General features: G+C 45.2%; 1 protein-coding gene across 2 annotated transcripts; it reads left to right on the top strand.

The window, feature by feature from the left end:
- The first annotated feature begins 1,178 nt into the window (after window positions 1-1,178).
- LOC133930045 (uncharacterized) lies at window positions 1,179-18,985 on the top strand. 2 transcript variants are annotated; one of them, XM_062376740.1, is made up of 7 exons: window positions 1,181-1,351; window positions 2,689-2,800; window positions 3,480-3,599; window positions 3,702-3,780; window positions 6,141-6,227; window positions 18,412-18,474; window positions 18,586-18,985. In XM_062376740.1, the coding sequence occupies exons 2-7, from the start codon at window positions 2,745-2,747 to the stop codon at window positions 18,661-18,663; spliced, it is 483 nt and encodes a 160-aa protein (XP_062232724.1). In that variant the 5' UTR covers window positions 1,181-1,351; window positions 2,689-2,744; the 3' UTR covers window positions 18,664-18,985. The 2 variants fall into 2 exon arrangements, with proteins under 2 accessions (XP_062232725.1, XP_062232724.1); XM_062376741.1 differs by lacking the exon at window positions 6,141-6,227 and having other exon boundaries at window positions 1,179-1,351.
- The last annotated feature ends 713 nt before the right edge of the window (window positions 18,986-19,698 follow it).

Genomic DNA, 19,698 nt, shown 5'->3' with positions numbered 1-19,698 from the left:
GGAAAACATTCTGATACATACACAAGCTAAAAACGAGCAAAACAGAAGGTCACAAAGACTAATCCATGGTTCTAAACCCTGCTAAACACTGTGGGAAGTGAACAAATTCTGTTAAAACACATATATGGTTTAGAACATGATTTATAGATATGTGATAGGAGCACACTCACTGCTGTGTGAGTATAGTGTGCCATGTGCGTCATCTTATAATAAAAAAACACAAATATCAAACCCTAAACACACAACTCTACCGTTACCCCTACCTCCTCTAATCAGTTCGACATCAAAATCCACCATGACCACAAAACGGTTACCGCCTCTATCACATGTAACCCAAGTTTTTGTGAGCTATCTCGAGTGCTGAATATCGCCGGAGAAGAGAAAAGTATCACGGAAAAAATGGAACTCACAACCAACAAAAAACCATAAAAAGCAAAGGGGATGCGAGCAATCTCGAGTGCCCAAGATCGCCGGACATTTTGTCGTCCTTGTGATCGACTCCAACTGTTAATTAGAAGAGGAAGAAACAATTGAGAAAGGAATCGCAATAATCAATAGACATCAAATGGGTCCTGGACGGCCAAACCCGTTAACAAATCGTGTACAAACACCACAAAATCCAACCAGGCCCAATAACAAACAGCCACCACAAAGAAGACACCTCGTCGCCCCGTCCGTATGCAAAGGTGGGCCCAATAACGAAACACCACAAAGCTATGCCACTTACAGAGGAATCCTGGTTGCCAGATTGAGATCGAACAGCTACAAAAATCGACTCAGACATTTGCAAGTTCCTTTTCGATGGAAAGTAATCCCATCAACAAAAGTCCGACGCAATGTCTGCGAACTTACATCATTTGTGACATTTGCATGTTCTCACGCGCATCAGAACCAGCATATCTGAACTGCAAAACCTATTCTGGCAAGTTGCGGACGCCACTTGTAATAATTACATGGTCTCCAGCAGCACCGGCTCAACGCCTCAGTCCACCTGTCACACTGCTGCTGTGCTCGTTCTGACAAATATTTAACTTTTTACTACTCTATTAAAATAATAATTTCTCATTAAAAATGATAAATAAATTCTTCTAAATCTATAATAATAAATCTAATAACAAATTTACTGCTCTCTTGGATGGTAGAATGAAAAAAATTAATTAAATGACCCGCCCAGAAGACACCTCGTCACTCCGTCCGTATGCCCGTGCGTGCGCCCCCACTCACCACTCACAGCGCTAATACCCTAGCAAACCTGGAGACGGCACCGACGGAGCCGCGGGGGCGTATCGCCGGCAGCAGGAAGGGAGCGGCGGCACCCGAGAAGAGAGGGCCTGCGGTGGCCGGCGGCCTGGTATTGCCCTCTTCTTCCTCTCCCCGAATTTGATGATCCATTTCTGGAATTTGGGGACTTTTGCCTCTCCAATTAGAGGACTAGAGTGAAGAAAACAGAATCATTTGGGAGTGCCGATCTGGAACGAAGTGGTCTTCTGTTCATACAATATCTTGATCTGAATAAAATGTATTCTAACTAGCCTAGTCTCGAACTTAATTTATTGAGATTATTCTTTATGATTCGGTGAATTTGCTGTAACACTGTGCTCGCACCCCCCCCTCCCCGGTCTAGCTATTCTAAACCATCGTTAAGCACATGGGCTCAAATTTCATATCTATTATGTATGGTATGCATTTGCATTGTACCTGTTTTTTATGCCTTTGGTGTGGAATAGCTTTTACGCAGGTCTTACTCGATTCGAATTTGGACAGCCACATGGTGCAATCCTGGTTGTACCACTGGTTGAGCACTGCAGGCGAGCGAAGGTGAGCATATTAGGCCAGTGGCAGCATGACAGGCCGAGTGTAGGCGCTGTAGCCTGCAGACTTGGCATAGTGAATTTGAAAGCCATCATCTCCGAGTGGGGTTGAGTCTTTCTTGGCTATTCTTTTTGTTCTTTTTCTGGATTCTCCTGTGGCACTGTAATGTGTGATATTTTTAGTGAATGAATGAATGAGGCATCATGTCTCGTATTACGGCAACATCAGAGCAATAGTACTGTAGCAAAAACAATCGTTAATTGCCTGCTGCTGCTTGGGTTCTTGTCTCAATTTTACAGATTTTACTATGGTCAATAAGTGCGAGGGTAATACTTGATATATATTATTTGCTTTGTGCCATAATTGGCTCATATTGACTAAAACTGCCTTATGAAATGTCGGTTATGCTGCAGAACTCACTGTTTCACTTAGCTTGTTTGCTTGTTGATATCAATGAAGCATTTAGGTTGGAGTTATCATTAGGATTGTGATATTTTGTGTTTTGATTGTGTTTGGCCAGTTGACCATGCTGGTGTAGTGAGGTAAGCTATTGGTTTGCACTTACAAGCTCTGCAAACTCACATCAGTCCTGTTAGGTTGGCTGCTGCACTATTTTAATCCCACATACAGCAGTGCTCATGGGAGTGGGAATGTGATATATGTTCAGTTGTTACAGACTTATGCTTGTGCTTGAGGAAGGTCATTTTAGAAAAACCTCCGCCAGTGTTTTTTTGCTGCCACCATTTTTTATAAGCTATGCCGTTGCTGGACTTCATTTTCCCCTTATAGCAACTAAATATTCATGCAAGATTCCATCAGGTCCTTTCTTTCTATTATTCTTTTGGCATAACTAATGTAATATGTTCATTACCATAGGACTTAAGTTGCATCTGGACTGCATTGGGTCTCCGGACTGCATTGGGTCCTCGGAGATGGCAGACCAGTCATTTCTTGATAGGATGATTTCCCAACTTCGGTCAACATGCAAGTAAGGAAAGCATGCACTGTCCTTATGTGTTCCAGTTCATTATTTGTTTGTACTTTTTCAGTAGAACAGGCAGCTCCCACTGCTTTATTTATTTATTTATCATACTGCTATTATGCCAATTATTAGGGTATAACAGATTAACAGACCATAAATGGAGTGTAAAAGAACGTATAACTAACAGCTGACCTTGTAGTTAATGTTCTTAGTTATATGTTAGAGAGAAATTTGAACATGCCCTCCTTGATGATGGTTCAGCCCCTTCAATTAGATAAGGACATAGATTCTGAACTCATTCATAGTCTACAGATACGCTCTTGGCTTATCGTATCACATTTCATTATTATTAAGAGTGGTTGGCATCTATCCTTTCACTAAGATATAGAAAGGATGTAATATCTTTACTGTACACATTGGTCTATTTGTAATGTGAACCTGTCATCTCCTCTCTAAATCAAATTTTGTGTTGATCTGCACCATGGATGAATTTGAAATAGGCCGTCGAGTATACAAACCAGTTTCCCTGCACAAGAAGTCGTTGGTAGATCTAAATCTTAAGCAATTGTCAACACTCAGGAGCTGGCTTGTATATATACTCGTTCTTGGAACTAAACTCATTCGCATTTTTTGTTTTCTTATGTTACATTATTTCTTAATGTTCTCTTAATCTTGAAAATTACAGGTACTACACTGGATATCCCAAGGACCTAGGGCCATCAAGAATTATACCATTCACATCAGAGCGTCAATTTGTGCAGCTACTGAATGAAGGACGGCCTGTAGTTGTTGCCTTTACTATTAAGTATATGACCTTTCCTGTTTTTTGTTCAGAAACACTAGCAAGAAGTAAGTCCTCATATATGAAAGGTTTCACTCACTCCAACCCTCAAAATTGCCTTTGTAGGTGCACTTATACACAGCATCTTGACAAAGTACTGGAAGAAGCTGCTGCCACATTTTATCCGCATATAAAATTTGTTCGAGTAAGCTAGTATTCACTTTGTTTTTATAGAATTATGTGTCATGACAGTCTTGTCAGATCACTTCTAATTGGATGAACTATTTGGAAAAGATTGCAAACATATGAGCTTCAACAACTTCTCAATGCTTAAATTAACACCAAATGTTGTAGTGTATCATGTCTAAACTGTATCCATTATTTGCTGAAGATAAAACCATAAAGTTTATCCAAATTGCCTGATTCAAATTTTACTGAGCAACATAATCTGATGTGATCTCTATCGATCATTCCATGACTACATGCATAACAAACTCAGGAATTCTAGTATTCTATTCAGCTTGACTTGTGAAAGTTCAACATATTCTATTTTTGCATATTTCTGTAGTTTCTGTTTTAAAAAATTAGCTTGGTTCTTTTTGTTACTTGTCGGTATTAGGATTCAGAAAGATATGCTAGATTAGTCAAGAGATACCACATAACTACTAGAAATTAGTATTCAGTTATAGTTTCATAAGGCTCGGACCTGAGTGCTCGCATGTTATGATCCTAGGATCTTAGGAGGATAAACATCTACCGGGAGGACAACCGGGTGGCGTCGGCTGCTAGAGGAGGGGCTTAGACTATAGACTGGGGTGACTCAGAATATTGGGGAGACTAGATTAATTTTTCTTTTGCTTGATTGCAATGGTGCACGTCTTCCCCTTTATTTAGAGGGGGAATTACAATCCAAATCCAACTCCAAATCTTAACTAATTTATGTCTAGCTGAATTGGAAACTAATCAAACTCTTTATCTTCTAATCCAAATCAAATCCAACTTCTACCAAACTCATCTCTTAATTAAATGGCAAGCCTTGATATCCTGCCCATAACATCTCCTCCCTCCTTGCTAGATAGCTCGTCCTCGAGTTGTGGTGGCGTCCATGGTGGCATCCTTTGGCAGCCCCGTCGATTGTGTGTAGCCTAGCGCCTAGATGGCAACGAGTGGCTTCCACTCCTCTCTGCACGCGCGCACGACAGTCGAACTTCGTCACGTGCTGACTCAATCCGCACCTGCGACTGAACGAACAAGTGGATGCGCTGGCGAGCTGCACCGCTCTGCGATCCACACCAAAGAGGATCCCGAACGACACTGCCTCGCCTCAAGAAGTCGGTTGCTGCTGTACCGCACTCATGTCACTGTCATCGCATCTCCCGATAGGCGCCAACCTGCACGCCTCCTTTCAAGATGCCACTGTGGCAAGGTTCAGGGAAGAGCACACCATCCCAACCTGCCTACAACCCTTCATGGATGTTACCACTCGGTGCGACATGACAACCACCACAAGTAGAGTAGACGTGTTTACTTCTCCACGCAACAACGCCACCGTAACATGACGTCGATCATCAAAACTGCCATGCCAGAATCGCTTGAAGAAGCAACGTTGTCCGTGTCGGACAAAGGGTGCAGCAGTAGCAATGATGCTGTCGTGCCACGCACGCCTGTGCCACCACTACCATGGGTTGAGGCAACGTAGTGACTGTTGTATTGGTCGCATGATTGCTGATGGTCGTTGTATAGGTGACACCAAGCTCGACGTTGAAGAGGAGTCCTTGAATCTCATGACAGTGATGTGGTACGCCCATTGCTGATTGACGATTTCGTGCAACATGGCTTCCTTGGCGTCCAACTTCGTCAGCTTCTGCAAGATGATATCCAGGCCTAGTCGACCGAACTTGGCATGGTGGCGTCCCAGGAAGGTCTGTCTCTGATACCAGATATTATGATCCTAGGATCATTATGAGGATAAACATCCACTGGGAGGATAGCCAGACGGCTTCCTCTGTTAGAGGAGGGGCTTAGACTATAGATTGGGGTTACTCAGAATATTGGGGAGACTAGATTAATTTTTCTTTTGCTTGATTAAATGATGTGCGGTTGCCCCTTTATATAGGGCGGAATTACAATCCGAATCCAACTCTAAACCCTAACTTACCTAATTTATCTTTAGCTGAATTGGAAACTAATCAAACTCTATCTTATAATCCAAATCAAATCTAACTTCTACCAAACTTATCTCTTAATTAAATGGCAAGCCTTGATATCTTGCCCATAACATCATAGGTCATGTGAGTACCTCTGCAAAGGGTTCGATACTCCTCTCTTATTACAAAGCCAGGGGGATGTCTTCTCCTCGTGGTTGAGTTTTTTTTTTTCATAAGGCTGCCTTATCAAATTAGCGATTTTTGGTTTCCTCTATATGTTGGATACTTTTGGTATGGATGACATTGTGCTGACAATGTTTGGTCTTGCTATTTCTCATGTACATTTAGGTGCCTGTTGTAATATGTTTTGCCCTTAATCTGAAGGAAGTAGACATTGAACATTCTTCTCTGCTGTTAGGTCGAGTGCCCAAAGTGTCCAGGGTTTTGTCTCACAAGGCAAAGGAATGAATATCCATTTATTGAAGTATTTTACAACCCAGAACAGGTGATCGTTCTTTACTTCATGTCTATTGGTTTACATGTTTCAGTTTCTTTCTTTGGAACTTTTATGCAATTTTCATTCATACTCTGGTTACCCATTTCATTCACTTCTGCTATTTTGCGTAATTTGTGCCCTCTGGATAACATGTAACTGAATAATGGATTATGTTGCAATTCATTGGTGACCTTGGTGCTTGTTAAATTACTTTATCATTCTTTTGTAAATTACAATTTTTGTCAACAGTCTTAATGTTTTGTGATTAGTCTTCATGGCTAGAGGATGATTGTTGTGATCGTGATTGCAGCATAGTGAACAGTGCCATAACTGTCGGTGTAATAATAGTTCATTTCTTGTTATTTCCTTAGGTGAGTAGAGGTATTTATAGGCATACCTCAACCACTCCTATCATCATTAAATTTTTACCATTTATCCACATGAATATTCCTTCTAACACCAGGGAATATCCTAGAATATCCCAGGGGTATTACGGTCACTGTCTACCCACATTGCCCTAAGCAACCAAAATCCCGACACGTGTCCTGTGAGACCCGCATTGGACCCTCCATCAGGGCTACTGACGATTTCCTTTCAGCCATTTCCTTATCGGGTTCCAACTAACTTGCGGGTTCCTTTTTAGGTGAGCTTCCGCTCTGTCATCGAAGGTCCTCGCGCTGCTTTCCTTTGGCCTCAGGGCTTCGCTGGTTTCGTCGTGCTCCTTCAGCCTTCGGGCTTCGCTTTCAGGCTTCTTTACGCCCCTTTGGCCTTCGGGCTTCACCTCCGAGCTTCGTTCCTTGGATTTCACTACGCCTCCTCGAGCCTAACTCCTGCAGAGCATAGAGGAAATTATCCCTATCTTGACGTTAGCCTCACTATTTTGGATTTTGGGATTTGACCATTTTGGCCGTAGTCAACAAACGGGGGCTCACACAGTACCATTCCCCCAACAGTGGCCCCTTCGCAGTCTTGGTCCTAACTTTGGGGGGCCGAAGCTGAGAATCAGTGGGGTGGTATCCTTGTCTCGGTCCCCCTTCGGTTGGCTTAAGTCAATTCCCAAAAATGGCAAAGTTAACCTATGTTACAGAGCAAAGGGCATGAAATGTGTATATATTAAATAAGGGCGTAGCCCTCCGCTATCATGCCATGAAAACAAACAAAACACATTCTTCGCACGATGGCATCAGCCCTTCGATTACTTGCTAATAGTGTTCAAAATATAACCCCTGCGCGATCTATACAAAATATCTATGCATTGCTCGAAAGATAAATGCTTCTTCTTTCGCAAGGCACCTTACTCCAGGCTTGGCACGAATCAAGTGCCTGGCGCCCACTAATGTTGAGCACATTCTAGTCTTCGAAGCTATGTGGCGCTTGCGGGGGCAAAGTCCACCGGATGTTGTCTGGTGGTGGAACCCACAACGTGTCACTTCAGAGGAGGAGCACGTGGCCTCCTTCTTGAATGATTCGCGCATATTCTCCCCCTTTGAGCCATATACGTGCCCATAGCTCCTTCGTTGGCTCTGATATCCAACCATCCACGCTACCGACTTGCCACCACGATGCTTCCTCGAGGCGTTCTCCAGTCATGAGATAGCAGTTGCGGTACGCATGGATGATAATGATTTTTCCTACTTCGGCCCCCAGCTTTGGGCGTGTAAAGAAGCCCTTCGGGTTTTGATAGAGGGCCTATTTCGGGAGCTAGGGCAGCACGAATGCTTCTCTGGTTAGCGGGTTTGCGACTCTCACGGAGCTGTCGTTGCAATCAAATCCTATCAGGTAGTTCCCATCGAAGGTACTGGCTTGTCCTGTGCCCCCCGAACGACAGGATGTGCACGGTGAGGATTCGCTCCTCCATCAATAGGACACTTCGCCTGACTCATGGACCTCATCAGTTCGGAGGATCCAAGGGACGAATTGCGAATGCTCTTCGCGACGGACGTTGTTGCGCCACCAGAAGAAAACCGCCTTGAAGGATACGAAGTCCTTTGGCTCGTTGAAGCAGTCGATGATGGCGCGAAGGGCTGGCCATGACAGTTCTGCCCACTCCATGACTAGCTTTTTCGTGACTTCGCTGGCTTTTGACGTTGCTGGCTAGATGGTGGACGGGAATGCTGATAGAGTGTGAATGTTATGTGAGGTTCATAGCGGTGAGTTCCGTATTTGTATGCAGTGGATTAGGCTGGTTTTAGAAGGTGAACCGTCGCATGTTGCTTGTAGTTAAGTGGTGACTGTTGCAATTCTCCATGGAAACTCGGGCGTCTCAGTGCTTGTGTCGTACACCATTATGGTGTCGTGCAGCATGGCGGTTAATTTCGAGGCGCTACGTGGTCCCACTTCTTGCTGCCACGTGTCGCTCACATGTCCCGTGTACTTCTCATGTGCAGATGTGATGTGGACGTTACATGCCCTGTGTGTCATGACACGCGTCGCACTCTGGTACGTCGTACGTGTGGAGGCGTGCCCCGGATTTTCCGGGGACGTGCCTTGGGTGCGGGGTGTATATATATGAGTTACCCCTCCCCACTTGTGGTAATTTACACCCTATTGTGTTCTTGTTCGTCTGTTAGCTCTCTCCTTGTTGCTGTGCACATCCTTCGGGTGAGGTGTGCATCGTCTCTTCTGATATTTCGATTCTTGTCCCCTTTGGGAGATGACAAAATCCAAGCTTCAACACGCTAGTGCTACGGCTCCATCAACACCATACTTTGGAGTTAGCCGGTGCACCGAAGGGCATATTAAGTCTCTGGCGGAGAAGCGTTGGATTCGCGACGTGGGCGATGCCTGGTTGCCTTCGCCTGGCTGCAGCCACGTGAAGGTGATGTTCTTTTCCTCGAGTTTTTCTCCACCGACCTCCTCTTCCCTTACATCTCCATGCTGACTGGTATCCTGAATCGGTACGAGCTGCAGATCCAGCAGCTGATGCCAAATGCTATCGTTTGGCTCTCGATGTTCGTGTGGATTTGGTGCTCGCAGGGCAAGAAGCCTAGCGCTTTGGCTTTTGCGTTCTTGCACTACACGCACTGCCAGCCAAAAAAGTTGGTGCTGAACAGAGAGGAGTATGTGGCGTCATACGACAATGTCGTTTTTTGCCCTTTCGCAGGGTTACTGGTGCCTGCGAAGGCTCAATGGAATTGGTGGTTTAATGGCTGGACCGATTTCTAGTTCTATTATAATGTTCCTTGTGGTTTGAAGATGGCTTTGTATAAGGGGGCCACTCGTGGACATGATAGATGATGTTAACGCGAAGCTCAAGACCATCACACTGGTCGTGAAGCATCTTGGTTTCCGTGGCCTTGTTGAGGAGTATTGTGCAGCCGAGGTTAGCCTGCTCTCCTTCGGCTGGAAGTCCGAAGTGCTGCCTGTGGAATCTTCAGACGAGCTTCAAGCTTTTAAAATCCGTCTCGAAGGGGCACCGGGTAGGTGTCCACATGCGTTCGACATCCCCCTTTTTTTGGCGAAATGTTGTGGTTACTTATCTTTCGTTGCAGAGAGCGTTGAGGACGTCGAGGTGAAAGCGGAGGCCCTGCTTGTCTGTATACACGGCCTGAGCATGAAGAGCTAATCACGAGGGTGAAAGGTAGACGGATCAACCACGTCATGGGCAGCATTCCCTTGCCCTACGGGCCTCGCACTCCACCTCCTGAGATCACGTGAAGGCGAAAAGTAGCAGACACAATTGCTGACGATGTATATGCTTCTATTACTGCCACGAAGGCCCCCTGTTGAGGCTCCGGATCATGTAATGAGCTAGGAACGAAGAAGAGGCGGGTTGTGCCGGTCGTCGAAGGACATGGTGATAACCGTGGTGGTCTGCCCTCAAAGTTGATCGGTGACGAGGATGTGACGTCAACCTCGTCCGCTCCCAGAGCTCGCAACTAGTCTCCTATCGCCGCGGTGCCTCTTACTTCTATGGCTCCCCTTTCGCGCAGGGGTTCCCGTGTGATTTACGATGAGTAGAAGAAGGTTTTTGAAGAGGATTTGTGGGGCGATGATGAAGATGATATCAGGGAGGAAGCTATCGTGAACTCAACCCTTGCTATGGCCCCCCAAGGCTCTTTTGATCATTGAGACGATGCCCGCTTGAACGCGAGTGAAGAAAATACTTCGGGTACCTTCCTTACATATTTATTTGATTTGTGTATTATATCTTATATTAGATTCTGTTGTTCATTAAAGAGTGCCTCTCCACGTCGTACCTCTCCGCTGAAGTTAGGCTTGGGGAAGGGTAAGTCATTGATGGGGACTAAGGATCCCTCAGCCGAGCGGCAACACCTCCGCCTCCGAAGGTTTTAATTGCAACGACCTCTTTGCGAGGCCATCTACTCAGCATGCTCTCATCGCGCTCAACGAGTCGCTGGACAAAACCCCGGCCGAGAAGATGGCAAAACAGTATGCCCTTGGTGACCTGATCGACCACATTTTATGGTGCAAACGAAGGTGTGGCTTCACATGTTTTTGCGTTTTAGTGCTGTTTCTCTGATGCTTACCTACGTATGAATTTACGACAAGGTTTGGTTCTGGTGCGAGGCGCTTGACGGTTATCGACCACATGGGAGTCCAGCTTGATGAAGCTAAGTCCAAGCGTTACCGCGCCGAGGAGGAGGTTAAGGACCTCTGAGCTAAACTCGAAGAGCGTTAGGTGTGGCTTGCCTCAGAGGGTGCCCTCGAGGAGGAGAAGAAAAGGCGGCGCACTTCTGATGATGCCCTCAAAGGGGAGAAGGAACGGCGGTGTGCTTTGTATTCTGCTCAGGAAGAGGAGAGGCGATGCGGAGAAGGGTTGACCTTGAGGCCGCCCTCGAATAGGAGTGATGACAGGTGTTTGATCTGCTGCAACCCTTGAACGCGAGAAGGTGATGCGAGAAGAGCTCACCGCCACCTTCAAGTAGGAGAAGGTGGTGCTCGAGCATAAGAAGGTAGCTCTAGAAGACGAGTTGGCCGACCATACAAAGAATGCCTGCATCATTTTTGAAGCAGTGTTTAAGTTGTTCGGCGAGCTGAGATTGGTTAACACCCCCCCCCCCCCTTCATAGCCTGATCGACCTTCGAGGTGCTCTCGAGTATATTGGTCTGGTTACATCTTTCTTGCAGACTGGCGCATACAACTTTAGTGACTTCTGTGCTGGGGTGTCCATGAAGGCAACCCTAGCTACTTTGAGGGCTACTGATTGTTCCCATTTTGAGACCCTCAGCACATCAGACTATGAGCTCCCTACGAGAGCCGTCTTGAAGTCTGTGGTCACAAGGTGAAAACGGCCGCTCGTGCTTTGTTCTACAAGTATTGGCGTACCTATGGCCAAGCTTAAGCCCTTGCTAGAGCCCGGGACGTTGGTACCAGCGCCTCGGCCTCAGCGGCGACTGGACCCGATGGGTCATGCGGCGGGGACGCAGCAGAGGGAAGCCAAGGCGAATGAGTCAATATTGGCGGAGCCCAAGTGTGATTTTGTAACCCTGGCCCTGCCAATATGTTTCATTAGATCATAAGATAGGTCTTTATCGGTCTCTTGTAAGGCAAATTTTTGGTAATGGAACCACCCTGCGTTGGCTTTATTTCTTAATCTTTCTCTTCGCATTTTTCAACGTTTCAAACGCACTATCGGACACGGTCCTCATCCCATTTACAGGCGGGAGAAGACGCTATCATCGGGCCTCGACCCGAAGAGGACCGTATTAGATGAAATGCCTCTGGCGATGGAGTGTGGAGGTCTTTACATGCGTTGTATGACATGGTGAATCGGCAGCAGAGCTCCTCACACCAAAGGAGGAACCTACTGAAGAAGGTGAGTTTGCGATGGTTGAAGCCTTTATTGTGACTTCGTCGTTGGAATCCTTTTGTTCTGGGGGCCCATTTGATCAGGAAATGGATTCGAAGGCTCCATTTGATGCAAGGCACGACCTCGCCTTCCAGTCGATGCGTAGTCGCAGGTATAAGGAGATTCTCCTGTGATCCTTTGGGATCTTCTACCAGCCCCCCTAGCCTCTTTGTGATGTTGTAACATTTTCTGTTAAATAATGCGTTGGCAATTGGTTGGCAACCATGGCATAATTCCATGTTCTTATGTGCATTCCGAGGTACTAAGCGTTTGTAACACTTGGGTAGTAGGGTGGGTGGGTGTACATAGGGATTCGACAAAAGCTGGGCCACCTTGCATCTCCACATGGTGCACTGTTTGAGGATCATGTGAAGACCCCGAGCCCGAAGCTCCAGATGACTGTCGGTTTAGCCCTTTCTTCAGGGCCACTAACTGAGGACACAGCTTGGTTGTGAGACATGCGTCTTCGCCGTGCACCGCACAGTAAAGCGGACAGGGCCGCCTGGAGCTGTAACCCCGATCCCTCGTCAAGCCTCCACCTCTCTACCTACTCTTATCTGAGCTCTCATCGATATTGTGCACCCCTTGCTTATGGCTCCTTGGCTGGTGAAAATGATGACGGTTGGTTCTGTGCCTATTCGAAGATTTATGGGCTTCCCTTGAACGTTCTTCCTTCTCCCTTCCTTGAGGTGTTTTTCCTTCGTCTGCCCTACTGCTCTTTGCCTCGGAGGTCGGCCTATCTGCGCATCTTCGAAGCTCATCCTCGGCACTCGAGAGTCCTTGACTGGTTTACGTGCCAGGCACAAGGCTAGGGCTCTCGGACGAAGGCCTTGCCTTGCAGCATCAATCACTGTGTGTCGTCATTGAGACCCTTTGCCTGTCGCTTCACTTGTACGAAGTGGCAGGTGAATTCCTTCAAGCTCTCGCCCTCCTGCTACTTGACTGCAAACAGATCTACAGTGACCGAAGCTGCATAATTGCCCTGGAAGTGTGAGAAAAGCGTTTCCCGAAGCTACTCCCAGGAGAATATCATTCTCGTTGGAAGAGAGGTATATCATGAGAGCGCGATTCCCTTGATGGCTAGGATGGAGGCCTTAGCCATGGTGGCTTTGTCTCCCTCGGCGGACTCTATCCCAGCCTTGAAGCTCATCATAAATTCTTTTAGGTCGGTCATCGCCGTTGTATAGGTGCAGCCGAGGCATTTTGAACCCGGAGGCCACGATCGTATCTGCAAACTAGTAGCCAACAGGGAGGCTTGATCTACCTCTCGTAGTCGATGGGGTTCCTCTGACCCTCATTGATGAAGTAGCTTTGGGTCTCCGTTGCCGCTGAGGTCTCCCAAGGGCCCTTGCTGAGATGAAAGGGACTAGTGGAGGGACATGAGTTCCTCGCATAGCTCTTGGATTTGTTTGTTAGCTTCCTCCACTTGGCTCCTGTATCGTGCGTCGTTACTATTGTGATCCCCTGCTCCATGGTCCCCTAGGACGTGTGGGGGAACCCGATGATGCTCCGCTGCGTTCGGTGTGGTTGTTTGACCTTCGTGGATGCCCTGAGCGACTGCCCCAGACCCCCCTGTTCTGCTCGGGACAACCATGTCGACTCTTGGTATTTCGACTCTGGGGGCCTTGACCAAAGCCTTGGCACCCTCAATCGCCATTATTCCTTGCTACAAAGGGATCTCTGAGTCCCCCTCGCTGTCCGCAGACGCTTGTGTCTTTTCTTTCCTAGTCTTCGGTGGCATGAGACCATTACGTGGTCGTGGGTTCGATCCCCACGGATGTTGTCAAATGTTAGTGATCGTGATAGCAACACAGTGATAGTATCGTAACTGTCGGTGTAATAACCATATCTTTCTTGTTATTCCCTCCGTTTCACAATGTTTGTCCATAGCCTCGGGAGTATCTGTCTCAAATTGTTTGTCCATTGCGGTAACCAAGGATGTTTTATGATCCATTTTCCTGCTATGCCTCTGAGTGCATGCATGCATTTACCCCAACACTGGTGAGTTACTTGCTCTCATCCTTACATTGATTAGGGGTAGCATGGTCATCTCATTACATTTTTTCACTCGATTTCAGTATTATTTGGTTTGTACGTAATGGTAGGCGTGTACAAACATTGCGAAACGGAGGGAGTATTACCCTAAGTTACACGGATACGGGATACGTGTATCGGTATCGGACCGATACCGATACGCGGATACGTCTTTTTTCCGGAAATCCCGATACGCGGATACGTTTCAATAATATTTTATTAAAAATAAGTAGCTGCCATTTGGGTCATCACACATACGAACATATAAGAAACACAATCTCACAAATAGCAAATTAGAAAGTTTAGTAGATAGTAGCTCACACAATGAAACATAGAAGTTCAACATAGCAGATAGCAAGTTCTACTTAAGTTCTATTACATAACATAATAGGTAGGATAGTAGCTTGCAAGTTCATCCAAGTATGCAACTAGGTTTGTTCAGGATTTGCTTCATCTTCATTTTCCCAAATATCAGCCTCCACATCTCCAAAAGACACGACTTGCAATTCAGGCTCATCAAGAGAAAGGTTAGCCACTTCAAGAATTCCTAAACCACTTAGAGATTCAAAAGAATCTCCTCCCACATCCCACATCTTTGATTCCCCTTTCTTGTAATCATCAGTCCTTCTTGAGAGATGTCTCAAATTTGAGTGCACATAGATCAAATCTTCAGCACGCTCTGGAGTTAGAGCATTTCTTTTGACACTATGAATGAAGCTATATGTACTCCAATTTCTCTCACAACATGAAGATGAGGCTGGTTGGCTAACTAATTTGATGGCCAAATTCATCAATAAAGGAACAGATTGTCCATGATTTGTCCACCAAGTCATGGGAGAAACAAACCATCTATCATGGAGGGAGTCAGGATCATTGAATTCTTCGGAACAACTAGAGAACCTTGCGTATTCTTCTTTCACTTGAGACAATTCTGTTGGTATGCAGAAGTACTTCTTGAAGCATGTCATCCTCATTTTCGATACCTCTTTGTCCTTGTGTGGAGGTACACGACCAACACCTCCATGTAGCCACTCTTGGCTATAATATCGACAATATAAACATAGGCAAGTGAATTAGCAATCGAGCTATAAACATAAGCAAGATAGCAAGTATTGATTATTACCTTGGGTTGAGTGAATGAGCCATACAATGAAGTGGATTATTGCCTTTTGTCCACCTATCAACTAATATCTTATGAATAACCAAGTATAAGTCCGACTCCTCATCTGGTTGCTTTCCTTCCCATTGATATATCTCTTTCTTCACTTTCTCAATCATAGAATCCCACATCTCATAAATCAAGTGAAGACATGGTGTGTTAGTGTCCGTCACATGTATCATCTCATAGATAGGAGTAGTAATCTTAAGTATGTACTCCACATTCCTCCACCAAACCTCACTCAATACCTTGTCATGGACTAAAGCTGCTGTTTGAGCATCATCTTTGTAAAAGTCCCATGCTTCACTAATTACCATTTGCTTAAGAGGTATTTTTACCTCCACCATCCGTTTCAACATACACACAACTGATGCAAATCGTGTTTCAGCAATAGCTAGTAGCTTCAAATGGCTAAACTCATTGAACATAGAAAGCCACATGCCATGGTTCATTATAAAATTCTTGATGATTTGGGCTTCACTTTTAATAACATGTATAAATTCAAGTTGTTTCCAAACAAATTCCTCCTCTTCATTCTTTGGGAGTTTTGGCTCACAAATACTTTTCAAAGCAAGATTGAGAGTATGCACAACACATGGTGTCCAGAATATATTCTCATATTCAGCTTCAATAAGAAGACACGCACCTTTGCAATTTGCAGCATTGTCTGTGATGATTTGTACCACATTTTGACGACCCACTTCTTTAATAACAGACTTAAGCTTCTCAGCAATGTATTCTTTTGTCTTCACTTGCCCTTCACAATTATCAGCCCTCAAGAACATAGGTGCCTTCTCAGAAACAGCAACAAAGTTGATGAGTGGTCGCCTCTGCGGATCTGACCATCCATCAGCGCAAATTGTCACTTCCTTCTCCTGCCATGTGCTCTTTGAACTCTGCAATAGCATCTCAATGTGACCTCTTTCTTGCTTCAGAAGCGAAGTTCTAAGCTTGTTGTACCCAGGCATTTTATAACCCGCCAAGTTGCAGTTACAAGCAAAGGAAATTGCTTGTTGAAAATATGGATTTCTTGCAAAATTGAAAGATATCCCTGTAATTCAATTAAAAAACAGAATTAGCACAACTGCACAAGTAAAGAAAAATTAAAATTGCAAATTAGTGTATTGCAATGAAAATGAATACCTCCATAATAGAATGATCTAGCAATTAGAGTATCCAAATGCTTACGGTCCTCCATTGCCCAAGATTTCTCCAATGCACTTGCAGGTCCTCTCTTGTTCGTGCTGCCACCATATGAAGAACCTGTAGTAGGCAAAGACACAGTTCTCTGTCTTAACCTTTCTACTAATTCTTTGCACCTTAGAACATCTCTTCTCATTTGGCTAAGCAAATCAATAGACACCTTCGGACATATACCCACTCCCTTTCCCTTCTTCTGCAGCAAATGAGCTTCAACTCGAGTGTAGCTACTGAATCCTTCATATGAACAATACTTGCACTTCCATCTAGTATTGCCCCCCCCTGCTCTAGGTCTGTCTAAAATGTGGACATGATCCCACAATGGAGCTCTAACATCTGTCGATGTTGCAGAAACACCACCAGCAGCATCACTACTTGAACCTTCGGTCGCCATCACGATGAATCGGTAATAACACTGCTAAATGCTAAGTGCTAAGTGCTAGGCAGTAGGCACCTAATGCAATTGGGAGAGGCAAAATGGGAGGGGAAGAAAGAGGAGAACAAACCAATGAAGCTGAAGCGCCTGCCCGCCCGTGCGTCGTGCGCCTGCTGCCCTGCTCTCCCGCGTCGGCCGCTGCAGCGCCCCCCCGGCTGCGCGTGCGCCTGCCCGCCGTGCGCCGCGCGCTGCTCTCCCGCGCCGGCCGCTGCTCTCTCCCGCGCGCCTGCTCGTGCGTGAGTGCGTCTGGCGTGGAGTAGCCGCCGCCTTCGTGCCCGCAAGCCAACCGCCCGTGCGTGACTCCGCCCGCCCGTGGTTAGGTTAGGCTTCATGGGCTGGGCCGTATCCGCAACAGAAGAAATACGTATCGGCCCACGTATCCATATTTTCTCTAATTATTTTCGCGCGGATATTCCACGGATACGTATCGGCCGCGTATCAGTATCCGATACCGCATCCGGTGCGGATACGGCACCGGAGTGGAGTATCCGTGTTTCTGAGGTATTACCTTAGGTGAGTAGCGGTATTTATAGTCACAGCTCAACCACTCTTGACGTCATTACATTTCTACCCTTTATTTATAGGAATATTCCTTTTAACACCAGGAAATATTCTAGAATATCCCAAGGGTATTACGATCATTGTCTACCCATATTGCCTTAAGCAACCAAAATCCCGACACATGTCCTGGGGGACCCTCCGTCAGGGTTACTAGCGATCTCCCTTCAGCCATTTCTTCATCGGGTTTCAACTAACTTGCGGGTTCCTTTTTAGGCGAGCCTTCGCTTTGTCACCGAAGGTCCTCACGCCGCCCTCCTTCAGCCTCAGGGCTTCGCTTGCTGGCTTCGTCGCACCCCTTTGGGCTTCGCCTCCAAGCTTCGTTCCTTGGGTTTCACTATGCCTTCTCGAGCCTAACTCCAGCAAAGCATAGAGGGAATTATCCCTACCTTGACGTTAGCCTTGTTATTTTGGTTTTTGGGATTTGACCATTATGGTTGAAGTTAACGAACAGGGGAACAGGGGCTCACACGGTACAATTCCCCCAACAATGATAAAGTGCTGCATTCTTGTTAATGTAATGGTTTGATGATACAAGAAGGAAGAAACTATTTCTGCATGAGATGCTCAACAAGCTGGAAGTCATATGCTCTTGTTTGAGGAAAGTTCAAGAAAAAAGACTGTCTGTTATTGTAGATATACACCAACTTTCCTGCATTATGTGCCCTCTGATTCAGTCCACTTCACGGATCTTTGAAGTTTAGCACGGCCTAATTCAGGGACACTATTTTCACTTTGAGAAAGAACCCTCTACGCTAGATTATTAACCTGAATTTGTTTGTTTGTTGATCTTAAATGGTATCTGAATCCTTAAATCATTTCTTGCTCAGCCGTGTACATACTGAAATGCGGTTTCATCCTTTCACGCTCAGGAATAACATGTTATTTAGTTATAGAGTTGCAGATATTTTTCTCTTAAGCATAATGTCAGTGGCACATCAATACAATTTACTTTCTTTTGTGTTGGTAATGACTTGTTCTGTATTTTCTCAGGCTGCTAGCCAAGGAAAGAGTCTGGATCCCAACATCACTAAATATTCTGTAAAAGTTCTACCTGTGAGTCACCTGAATTTTTTTGCGAATGAGATTCTACCTGTCAGTTCAATTCTTTATAGATGGATTCAGGTTTTCTTCTTGAGCTGACGTGATACATTTCCTCCTCTGCAGTTCAACTATGACCAGAGCGTGTATGGATTTCAAGAATATTTCAAGAAGCACAGATTTAATTATGTTGAAACAAAGTAGGTCTGTCACCAAGAATATGCATTGAGAGAAGTCCTAGGGAGTTTAACAGCATGGAGGATTTAGTTATTCGGAGTTGAAATACCGTAAGGCTCTACTGGTGTCTTACCTGGTTTAAGGAATGTCTGTCATGTACTTACATATATGGGGTATAGTCTATACCTATAGATTTGCATTGCCATACTAAGTGCGAGCTGACATATGGACCATTCATTAACGAACAAGTTTGCATGGATGTTCGCCATGTTATTCCGATAACTGAACTGCACATTCAATTTATCATAATTGAAAGCTTTTCTGACCTGAAAAAAGTACTTTGATGATTTGCTACTGTATCTTGATTGTGCACAAGCATATTTTGTTTCATTCGTTAGAAATTTTGAAAATATGGATAGGTTCTAGGACATCAAAATTGTCTTTTTTGTTTTCCAATACGACGCTATGCTTATTAAAGTATCATTTCTTGCTGAGGGGAGATAATGATATGTTAATACTTTTAATGATTAATCTAATAACATCACTTTTTTTATATAACCACTTCAACTACCTCAATGTGCACTAGTGATTGATGTTTCAAATTGAGGTAGTGTGTTGCTTCTTTTTTTGCCTTTTATGCACCATGTAGACGAAGCTAGAAGGTCCACGCTTGCTGCCGCGGTAGCATCTCATCCGCAGCAAGGAAAAATAGAAGAAAGAAAAACTACATTTGTTTTCTCGTCCCTCTCCAATGGTTAGCATGTCATCGTCATAGTAAGTTGGGATCTACAACTAACTAAATCTCGCACCTCTTCCTCATTTCGCTTACTGCAAAAAAGGTGCGTGTGTCCATAGCTTTTACTCTTTTTAGCCCGCATTGAAGCAAAACCTGTATGTGTCCATGGCATGTTACAGCGGCTTGCAACGAAGGCCGAGGACAATAGGGGGGAACCCAGCTGGGTGGCCTACAAACAAAACTATCTGTAGAGGTGCGGGCCAAAGGAAGTAGAATTCATATTAATTTATTAAAGAGGAAACGACCGCTGACACTTGCGGGTCTGC

The sequence above is a fragment of the Phragmites australis genome, chromosome 10 (genome assembly GCF_958298935.1).
Source record: "Phragmites australis chromosome 10, lpPhrAust1.1, whole genome shotgun sequence".
Lineage (NCBI taxonomy): Eukaryota > Viridiplantae > Streptophyta > Magnoliopsida > Poales > Poaceae > Phragmites > Phragmites australis.
Note: the sequence above shows the minus strand (reverse complement) of the source record. Positions and strands in the feature narration are given on the sequence as shown.